The 11,559-nt window shown below is 34.5% G+C and overlaps 2 protein-coding genes across 3 annotated transcripts; one reads left to right on the forward strand and one right to left on the reverse strand.

Annotated features, from left to right (window-relative positions):
* Positions 1–1,765: 1,765 nt before the first annotated feature.
* On the forward strand, positions 1,766–5,072 carry LOC114176873 (SNF1-related protein kinase regulatory subunit beta-2-like). Of its 2 annotated transcripts, none has more exons than XM_028062056.2 (4): positions 1,766–2,101; positions 2,346–2,524; positions 2,609–2,771; positions 4,561–5,072. In XM_028062056.2, exons 1-4 carry the CDS (start codon positions 1,988–1,990, stop codon positions 4,879–4,881), a joined length of 777 nt encoding a protein of 258 aa, XP_027917857.1. In that variant the 5' UTR covers positions 1,766–1,987; the 3' UTR covers positions 4,882–5,072. The 2 variants fall into 2 exon arrangements, with proteins under 2 accessions (XP_027917857.1, XP_027917858.1); XM_028062057.2 differs by having other exon boundaries at positions 1,770–2,101; positions 2,325–2,524.
* Positions 5,073–6,063: 991 nt separating this feature from the next.
* OPT3 (oligopeptide transporter) lies at positions 6,064–10,151 on the reverse strand. The gene is made up of 6 exons (XM_028063494.2): positions 9,552–10,151; positions 9,029–9,126; positions 7,801–8,370; positions 7,281–7,536; positions 7,006–7,188; positions 6,064–6,898 (listed from the first exon to the last, which is right to left on the reverse strand). Exons 1-6 carry the CDS (start codon positions 10,050–10,052, stop codon positions 6,284–6,286), a joined length of 2,223 nt encoding a protein of 740 aa, XP_027919295.1. The 5' UTR covers positions 10,053–10,151; the 3' UTR covers positions 6,064–6,283.
* Positions 10,152–11,559: the final 1,408 nt, after the last annotated feature.

The raw sequence follows: 11,559 nt of genomic DNA on the forward strand, positions 1-11,559 counted from the left end.
TTTTTTTTGTTGCAAAAATTAAAAAAATTAAAAAAAAATTAAAAAATCACATATTAACATGTGGCATGCCATTAACTGTGTTAGACATTTCCATATGAAAGAGACCTAATTGAAGATTTTTTAAAAAATTGGAATACAATTGACACTTTTTAAAAAACGGATACAAGATTGACACACCCCTATTAAAATAGTTACCATCTAAGTAATTAAACCTACTTTATTTTATTAATAAAATGTTAAAATATGATTTTCTATGCACATTATGTGTATGTGTGGTGTAAGCCCTCTTTAAAATATTTTAAATTTCCTTTTTATATTCCGTCGAAATTTATTCAATAGTACACTATATATGTTAATTTATTTTATTAATAAAATGTTAAAATTATAAGTAGAACTTTTATTAATAAAGTTTCATTTTTTTAAATAACTAATAATAAAATTTAATTTCTATATCAGTTATGAGAATAATTATAATAAAAAATCACACATTTTATATCAATTTAGGGCATAATCGACAATAAAAATATAATTTTTTATGCGTATTGTGTGTATGTGTGGTGTAAGTTCTCTTTAAAATATTTTAAATTTTCTTTTGTACCGCCGAAATTTATTCAATAGTACGGTATATATGTTAATTTATTTTATTAATAAAATGTTAAAATTATAAATAGAACTTTTATTAATCAAGTTTTATTTTTTAAAATAGTTAATAATAAAATTTAATTTTTATATCAGTTATGATAATAATTGTAATAGAAAATTACATCCAGAGCATAATCGACAATAAAAATATAATTTTTTATGCGCATTGTATGTATGTGTGGTGTAAGTCCTCTTTAAAATATTTTAAAATTCCTTTTTATATTTTGCCATTTCCTTTTTATGTTTCGCCGAAATTTATTCAATAGTACACTGTATATGTTGTGTAAATATACATGTTTATCCGTTTGCTTTAGGTTAATAATCAAATGAAATGGCAGAATTAATAGTCTTAATACTATTTTTTTAGGTAATTACACATACAAACTTTCGATGTTAGGAAAAGTTACACACAGGGGACAAATCAATAATTCCTATCAATAAAATTTATAATCACAAATTTTATTTTATAACCATATCGATAAAAGTTAATGTTCAATTTATAATATATATATATATATATTATAAATTAATTTTATATATTAATTTATATGTTGAGATAGACTTAAAATTTATTTTTAAAATTTGTTTATTTAGTATGGTATGAAAAATTATTACTAGAGTTTATCATGAAAAAAGTTTGGTGAATATATTATTGTACCTCCTAGACGACCCATTAAACTTTATAATTATTATAATATATAATATCACTATTGTTTAATTTATTAAATTGCGGTGAATATGATTAAATATTTAATTGTCACGTACGAGGATTGACAACATAAGCGTGAGACTGGGCATTTGATTATTTTTAGTATACAAGCATTAATATATTAATACCGAGTCTTGACATTTTTGTCATATTGTTTTAATTTTTAAATATAGTTTTTTTTATTTATAGTTCATTAGTAAGTGAAAATTGATCAAACAATCAATAAATTACATTTATCCTTAAAGTAACTCTTATAGAATCGGAGTGGTTTGATTTTTTCTATAGTCCCATTAATCAGAGTCATAGATTAATTATAGAATTTAAAAACTTATTTTACAGTATAAAAAGGTTTTAAATTTCTTAGCCGGTCCATTTGACGGCACTTTTAATATTTTTTAAGGATGTTCTGGAAATTTTAGTTTTTAAGAATGACACACTTAGTTTTTGTTTATAAAGGTGGTTAAGTAACGAAGGATCTTAAAGAAAAGAAAGAAATGAGGAGGTGGTGATGCTGTTGCAGGGTGTTGCTCCGCCCTCCAAACACATCGGCGAATTTTCTTTTCTTCTTCTTCTTTCTTTTATTCTTTAAGTTGCAGTTTTTTCGCTTTCACTGGTTATTCTTCCTTTGAGTTGAGAATGGGTAATGTGAACGTGCGTGGTTCTGAAGAAGAAGCAGAAGAAGCTTCTGCTGATGGGAACGCGATGCCTCACTCTCCTCCCACCATCTCTCCCTTCGTATTCACTCCTCAGGTACTTCCACTCTCTAAGTAATATCCGAAATTAGCAGAAGTCATTTTCATTCAATTTCTTGTTGCTTCTCTTCTGCTTCTAATTTACATGTGTTTTGGTACTTCCTCTTTACTAAGATCAATTCTCAATTTCGTTCTCTTGTTAATGGATTCGATGTGGCCCTTTTCCTACCTGTTTTGTATACTGCTCTTCCGTGGACTCTCTGTTTTCATCAATTCTCCAGAATTCCCTTTCCCTTGTGTAGCTTCCTGAGGTTCCGCTACAAACATCTGAGGAGATGCATGTCCCCAGTTATTCCTCGGTGGAGACAACTTCAGGGTATGAAGATATGTTCAGTGAACCGGGAATTCCAACTATGATTACTTGGAGTTATGGTGGAAAGGAAGTAGCTGTGGAGGGATCGTGGGATAATTGGAAAGCAAGGTTTAAAAACTTTAACATCTTCTTTACTTGTCTTCAATGGCTTCTTTGCCTGTTTCTTGGATTCTCATATTCCTTGTTTTTCAGAATGCCCCTGCAGAGATCAGGGAAAGACTTTGCAATAATGAAGGTATTGCCATCTGGGGTTTACCAGTTCAGATTTATTGTGGATGGACTGAAGAGGTATACTCCAGACTCGCCTTGGGCCCGTGATGATGCCGGGAATGCTTACAACATCTTGGACTTACAGGTATTATTTCATATATATTGACATGTTTTGCACTCGAACAAACTTGAAATTTTAAGGTCAATATATTATATATGTAGTTTTGAGATAATAAGTATGTTTATGTTCAGAATCATTAATTTAACAGGATGAACTCGTGCAAAATTATAAATCCACTGAAATTAAATTGTAAAGGCAAGTTTCAGTAATTTGAATGCATTTTTCTCTTCTTTGTTATTGTGAAACCTTTGTTCATTTTCACTTTTCCTTGGAGCTAGTGCCGCGGTTTTGGTCTACATATAACCCTACGATTAAGTTTTTCCTGAAGGTTTTTATTTTCTTCCTTTTTACAGTCTTCGATTGCACCACGTTTCTTAACTTGCAAGAATTTTGTTTCGGATAAATATGATCCATAACTCATATCAGGAATATGTTTTGTCAATGTCTTATGGTCCCGGGTGAATATTTTCCGTTCATTGAGTTGTGAAGGGAAGTGAGCAGGGCTTCTGAGATGATAACTTGGTGTTTTTCTATTCCTTTTCGATGGTAACAGTTCTTGATGATGGCACAAAGTTTTGAATCCCATTTCTAGCAAAAACATACTACTGGAGTCATCAGTGTTTAATTACTTTTTGGATAAGTACTAAGCCAAATTTTGTAAAGCTTTAAATTCAGTATGCTTGTTTATTTTTATATTAACACATAATGATCACTTTATTGACACGGAATCCACTTGAAATGGGCTTCTGATCAATCTTGGTTCAAGTGAAGTGCAGTAGAGAGTGAATGGGTCATAGTCTTCGGGGTAGTAACATAAAAAAGCTTTGAGAAAAGAAAGGGGATAGGGTAATAAAAGAAAACTAAATACTGATTTTTGCGTCATTCTCCTGCTAGAATAAAAGTCGAATTGGTTAATTATCTACTAATAACGAATATGTTTGCTAATCAAAGTAGTTAATAAGGCTGGAAAGCACACTTCTTAGTATAGAAAGGCTTTAAAGTTGGAAGAAGAAATTGTGAAATATTTAACCATTTTCCCTTTATTAACAATGTAAACCACTCAAACATAACGTTCATTGTAAATATTCAAGATTTTGATGGTCAATTTACAATGCCTGCGTTACTTGCTGGTAAGAGTCCGTAGTCTGCCAAGGGCTATTTTGACTATTTTGAATCAACCTTTTTTGACTATTTTAGCACCCCAACCACCACCTCAAAAACACAAAAAATATTTGTGTTGGTTGTTAGGACACAAAAAATAGTTGTTCATTTCAATTCAATCAACGAAATTTTGTTTTTTTCTATCTCTATTTTTGTCTTCTAACAATTTAAGTTAGATTAGGTGGGTGGTATTTCAAAGTCTTTTCTTTATTATTATTATACAAAAAAGCTGCACCTGAGGGGTCAAGACGCATCGACCCCTTCTACTTCTAGCCTATTGGTACTTTTGTTTCACTTGGTAACTAGGTAACTGTGGCAATCTTCTTTGATTATAGTATAGCGGACTTTGATGTGCATGAATTGATTTTTGTGATGGCTGTTGTAGAGTAGTTTTCCATATCAAGTGTTTTGATATGTCATTTTTGCGATGGCTGTTGTAGAGTAGTTTTCCATATCAAGTGTTTTGATATGTCATTTTTGCATAGCTAGTTATTTTTCAAATTCTCTCATGGGACTGAATTAACACATGAACAGTAGCCAGTAATTAATCTTGTAGAGTATCCTGTATGAGTAAAATTGAGTGTTAGCATCCTTTTACTGCTAGAAGGTGGCTAAATTGAGAATAACAAAGTTATGTAATATATATGTGTAGGATTATGTTCCTGAAGATATTGGAAGCATTTCTAGTTTTGAGCCTCCTCAATCACCAGAGTCGAGCTATGATAACTTACAGCTTAGTTCTGAAGATTATGCTAAGGAGCCACCGTTGGTTCCTCCACTCTTGCAAATGACACTGCTAAATGTGGCTGAAACAAATATGGAAATCCAACCTCCTTTGTCAAGACCTCAACATGGAGTGCTGAATCATCTTTACACGCAGAAAGGAAAGAGCAGTCCTACAGTTGTTGGTCTTGGTACAACTCATCGGTTTCTAGCCAAATATGTCACTGTGGTGCTGTACAAGTCCTTGTAAGGTAAACCATATACATAAATCATATGGAACACACTTTTAGCGCTTTCTATTATTTTATAGAGAATTTTGTTTAGGCATAGTTACAAGAGAGAAATGAAAAGCAACATAAGGATCACCACAGTCAAGATTGTATTATATATAATGCAACTGCTTGATGCTCAATCATCAAACAATTAAGTTTCAACTCTTAATTATTTGCTGCTGCTGTTCTCTAGGAATTTTGGTTGAGTGATTAAGAAGATAAAAATTTTATAAGAGGTTCTCATCACACGTTCATTTTCCGTTCCCAATTTTTATTTTCTAATTTTGCGTACTCTGATGGTTGAAATTGGTGCTCTATTATTCCGAGTGTGAAAATTTTTTAAGGGTATTTGCGATTCGTGTCCTTCTTTTTTGTCAGATGATCGCTTACTTTGAACTTGCTTCTGGTGGTATAACTGAGCTTCTTTTTTCTCCTTATCATGCTCGAGATAGAGTTCTTTAATATGTTGGGCACGTAGTTTTACACGTGCATTCATGTTTGCCTATAATGTCATGTTTTTATGGGATAGCGTTTATTGAAAGCTTAAATACGAATAAAACAGGATGCTCGCTACTTACTTTTCAATCTAAGAATTACTGGAAAGCTGTTTTGGAATTTGCTTGTTTGTGCTTGATATTTCATATTTTTGGAAAATAGTTTGCCACTGGAAATTGTAAAAAATGAATGAAGCCCATGGAAACTTCAAATGTGATTTCCAGATATGGATCCTCTCCTCTTCTAGATAGATGCAAGTTATTCTAATATTCAGACCTTTTTGTTTCAATTTTTTTTATTTGGGAGTTGAGATATTACTAAGGACAGGCAAAGTTGAATGATAATGGTCAAATCAAATCGAGTGGATTGAGTTACTAAGGGAAGGAAACAAAGCTAGCAAGCTAGCTAGTATTTAAAAGAGGGAATGAAATCTCTCCAACAATGGAATGAGTTACAACACCGCCACGACATCTTAATTGATGAGATTACAAGCATCTTGTTTTCTCTTTGGAATTGGATTCCAAGCCACTACTAAGCACGTCTCTCTTTCTTCTAAGCCCACAAAATTGCAACTCCATACATAAGGGTTTCTGAAGTGTGGAAAGATAGGTGCAGGTGAATTTTTTCAAGCCTTCAAAAGGCATTTGAACTCATACTTCGTTCCATTATCAAAAAAACCTCATCTATTATGAGACATATATAACAACACTGGTTAAGAACCTTAAACCCTCCACAATGATAACCATGTACAGAATTTTGCTAAGCAATTGGTTATTCCTTTCGCTTTCACCCTATATAGGTTATAGCTGAACTAAAAGCCTAGCTTTGTCCCCACCCCAAACAAACATAAAAGAAAAAAACTAAACTCATTGTTGTTGTTCTCTATTAGAATACTGGACACCCATCAACCACAATTCCTGGTGCAGTTGGGCAAGTGGCCAAGGGGCAATGGTCCATTTCACTTCCCCACCATTTGAGATTATGGCCAGCATTTTGCAGGGCAAAGAATATTAAAACACCCATGAAAGCTGTGCCTGCATCTAGTGCTGCAGATAGTACATAGTTGTACTTCTGCCACCAACGTTTGTTGTAGCGGAACACGAAGTAATTGAAGATCATTCCGGTCAATAGCCAACTTGCAATATTGGCAGGAGTTGCAGGTGGCATTCCAGCAAAACCATAGGATATGACAGGTATGTTTATGAGTGGTATCCATTTCTTGTCAGGGTAGATTTTGCTCAACACCCAAATAGGAACTGGCAACACTGCTCCAATCAGGAATAACCACACAAGGTTCCTGTATAGTCCACCAGGTCCAAAGAGTCGTTTTGGTCCAATTAGACCCCATATAACAGATGCATCAAAGGTCACTCTGTATTTGGGGCATGTCCAAGGACTGTCATGGTGAAGTTTATCATCGAGGCATATGTCCTTAATGCTATCCAACATCCACCAAGCCACTGCAAGATTCACTACTCCAGCAACCAGAGTTCCCACCAGCTGTTTGGAAGTTATAAGCCAAAAATGAATTAAGTAACTAGAAAATAAGAAAAAAAAATCTAGTATGATAGGAGTTGTTGGGTTAGGAGATTTGAAGGTGCACATACCTGAGCGGTATACATGCATCTTGGAGGAATTTTCATGTAGTGGCCTAGTTTGAGATCTGACAAGAAAGAGAGAGCATGCACGGTGCTGATTCTCCCGTAAATCTTGAAGAGCAAGTTTGCAATCGGTTTTCCTGGAAGGATATACCCAATAAAGAACTGTGCTATAATGTCATATCCAGGTTGCTGCCACATGATTCAGAAAACAAAGTAATGTTAAATCTCTATTGCTTCCAACTTTGCAATAGTGGAGGGGACAGAAATATTGGAGATAGTACCTGGTTGGTAGTTGCTTGAATGACACCAATTGGGAGGGTTACAACAAAAGCCAAACCAAAAGCAAGGAGCATACCCCACCATGGCAGTTGCACATCAGTTTTCCACACAAAGGCCATTAGCAGGGATAGTGCCATGCTCCCAAACAATATACTGAGGAACCACCATTCAGGTACTCGCTTATAAGCTTGCATAAGTCTACCATGGACATCCAATTTCGCACCACTCATCGCAGATTTACTCTGTCTCCAAATATCTCTGGCAAAAGGATACTATTTCAGTCTCAAACTATTCTACATGTTACCTTAAATAGAGAATATATGGATGAAAATTAAGAAGGATTAATAGTACTCAGAGCCTTCTGATTCATTTCCATATCTAACATGTACAAATATTAGAACATCATTCATTCATATATACAACTACCACTCAGAAGTGATTTAAAAGTGATCTGATATGGAAGTCACTTCATGCAATCAAGTTAGAAACAAATTCATGTTAAAAGCTTTGAAAGTAACCTACCTGCCATAAAACAGTGCCACGTGAGTGAGGGTAGCCGTAAATCTTGCAAAACCCGATCCAATTGATAATGCAAACAGAGGACTGAGGTATAACTTGCCGTATTTGTTGTATGCATCAATGTTAAGATCATACTCCTTGGTTAAGATCTTGGTAGTGTCATATTTATGTCCAGTGGTCGTGAACAACTGGTTAGAAAATATAGGAAACTTGCGGGCATCAAAAGTGTTGAACTTCCAGTAACACACAGGTACAATGATGTATATGAACATGATAAATCCGACTCCCACGTTAACAATGGAAGACCATGGTGAAACAAGAGGGCTCCCATGATAAGCTGAAATCCCTGCCCAATCAACTGTGAAGGCACCAATCCCAAGTCCATGATAACCTGATCCAACTTGCTGTGCAGTGATGCTATTCGGCCATGCCCAACAAACCCACGAGAAAAAGGTTAAGACCGTGAACAGATAGCCAGGGAGTGCATAATACAAGAAGCTTGCACCCATGGCAATGAGGAAAAACTGCATCCTCGTAAAACCTTTTGATTTCTCCTCCTTTTCGTGGAGTGCCCTGTAGCATAAGGTTATTGATGTAATCAAAGTAACATTAGGATATAATAAACGACTAATAGAAGAATCTTTGATAAAAAAAATGGTTCTGCTGTTGCGTAAGCTCTTTTGGAGAAGATACTCAATAATTGGCAATAGGTCAATTCTACAGTAGCCAATGCAACATTGACAACAACCTAGTGTTAATATATATTCTACTTTACCTTTTCAATTTCAATGTCATGCTCACTTGCAAAGGGAATATTACAACAATTTTGGTATTTTGGTTGTGCGCACTCCTTCATTCCAATTACAGGCTAGGAATTACTACTCGTTTATTCAATCAAATTACGAGTCAGTCAATTTAGTCAACGACAGACTTGATTCGATTTATCTTTACTGAGGTATAAATTCTTATGCAGCAAGACCACCACCCTTGTGTTTTACAGAATAAGAATATAAGTAAAATTCTGCATCTATTTTCCCTTCATTTGGTTGGACTGAACTTTTTAGTCACAAAATTTGTGTAAACGAACGGTTAAATAGTTCAATGGAAGGTTCCAATTGTGTAGTTAGCCTAGCATGGCACTTAGCACCAGGAAAAATGAAACATCACACATAATTAAACGGTTTAGTAAAACATAACATTGAAGAAAAGAAGAAAAAGAAGAAGAATGAACCTAAAGAGCGACACTTGAGCAAGGTTTGCAGGCCACCACATTTCAACGGGATCAACCAGATACCTCCTCAGAATCCCAGCCCATCCATACCCCAACATCTGCAACTCAATCATTCACAATAATAGTAAGTTTTAAAAGCAAATTTCAACAAACAGATTGAACAGAATATATGCTTCAAAGAAAAGAAAAACATATCAGAAGAAACAGATTTTAATATTAAAAATAAAGCATACCATGAGAGAAACCTTCAATCTTACAGATCTCAAAGACAGACTTCATTTTAATCTTTTAATAAATATACATTCAGAATGAATTATTTGTGTCCCATCCACCCATCACCCACAACCCACAACCCACAAATCTCTTTTTCAAAGAGAAGAGAAAAATAATAGTTGTCTTTAAAAGTTCTCTTAAGAAATAAATAAAAAAATTACCAAACCAAACACTTTCTAAAAGTTCCATCCTTCACTCAAAAGTAATGAATAAAAAGCAAAGATACAAAATTTGAAAGAGGTAAGCGAACCTGAGTGGTTAAGACGATGAAAAGGGCGCACAGAAAGCTCAAACTCTGTTTATAATAAGCTTTCATGACAGTAATGGCGCCAATGGAGTAAGCGTCACCCCCTCCAAAGGACACGCCACAGTTTGCAAAGATGGTGATGATGACGTGCTCCTTCATGTTGAAGGGCCCAGGGTTCAAGGTGAAGCGCCACCCCAGAAAGTTGTACTCTTTGGTGGGAAGCGTGGACGCCATGAACCTTCCTACGGGAAGAACGGCGATTTGCATGAGAATGGCAGAGATGGTGAGTGGCTGAGTCCTGAAAGTAAAGAACGTGTTCAGGAAGATTAAGAGCACGCATGATGCCAATCCCAGAAACCATGCCCGGAAAGTCATCACCGGAATCGATGGGTCGTCGGTTTCGGGCACCACCAGAGCCACCTCCTCCACCGGACAACGGTCCGGTGGAGAATCTCCGTTTTCGGCCTTCTCAGAGTCCATCGTTGTGGTCTTGGACGCCGCCATTGAGTGAAGGTTGGAAGGGAATGGGAGATGGATAGAGTGTAAGAAAAAACAGAGTGCTCTGTTTATCTGAGAGTGAGAGCTGCTCTGTTTGACAAAATGTCACTCTAGGCACCTCTTATAAAGGGATGTGAGATTTTATGTGATATTCCCAAAGTGTCCCCATTGTAATGCAGTAATTTTATGTTTTTTTTTTCAGAACAACCTATTTTAATAATTAAGGAAATGTATCTTTTCTAAACCCTTGATAATTAATGTTTTCTTAAACCATCATAATTGATTTTTATCATACACAGAAAATAATCCTTTAACGCCTAAAAATAACTACTTCATAATCTCTCGTCTTAAAAGTATAAGTTTATTGGATATAAACATATAATTGTTAACTATATACCTAAGGAAAAAAAAAATTCTTACTCAAGTATTGTTCATGCATAGATAGTTATGCTAATATTTGACGGCTAAAATAACAATAATAATTTTGGGAAGACACGATTACAAAATTTTTGGGCAGGTAGTTACTTTACATTTTTTATCTATTGATATTTTAATTTCAAAATTTATTGACATATCATAATATTTTAATAAATAATCTTATAATTCATTTATGACTTCAGCAGCTCCTGAATTCCCACCGTTTCTATATTTATGCATTTCCCGAGAAGACTGTTTGACCTATGCAGACTTGTTTGCCATGCAAAACTGACATCTATTCTTATTTATTTTAGTCAAACCTAAAAAAAACTTTCGTAAATTTCGCATTCTAAGTTGAACAGTGGCTTGGAAAAAAAATTACGTTATCAATTAATTAAAAATTAATTCTGAAATAATGCTAAGATATTATTAATTATATGGTTAGAAATGAAACTAATGATAAATACAAACGTATTTCAAGCTCTCTCTCTTCCTTGCCTGCTCCAGCGTGTGAAAGACACGTTCCTAGAAGAGCGTCACACGCTTACTTTCCAATCTCCAGCCTAACGAAAACTACCACGTGAAGCGAGTAGGGCCCACGTGGCAGAGTAGGCGCCAACTCAGACGACAGGTGAAACGCCACGTCAGAAAAACGGTGGAAACCTCGTGCTGGTCTCATACTCTACACATGAAAGACGACGTTAAGGTTAGTGGAATCCACCTACCTGTTACGCATACATAAATAAATAAAATCAAAGTACTCTCTGTTTATTAATTTTTAATTTAATTAAGTTAACACTTTTTTAATTCTTGAAAAGGCAAAAATAATATTTATTAAAGAACCCAGGTGTTGGAAAGAACCCTTACATGAAAGCTATTAATGTGATTTGGGTTGACTCAAATATATTATGATATGAGGACTACGTACGGCTTATAAATACAAATACTATAAAGTTGTATTTATTTATTATTCTCTTGCATTTACATTTGGTCACTCTTTTGCATTTTATTTTAATTTATTGTTATAATAGGCTCATGATAAGGATTTGGGTTAGTGATAACTTTTTCTTAATTCCTGATTTTTATTATTTAAAAT

Source organism: Vigna unguiculata, chromosome 3, assembly GCF_037176805.1.
Source record: "Vigna unguiculata cultivar grain cowpea cultivar isolate G323 ecotype 2 chromosome 3, ASM3717680v1, whole genome shotgun sequence".
In the NCBI taxonomy this organism is placed as follows: Eukaryota; Viridiplantae; Streptophyta; class Magnoliopsida; order Fabales; family Fabaceae; genus Vigna; species Vigna unguiculata.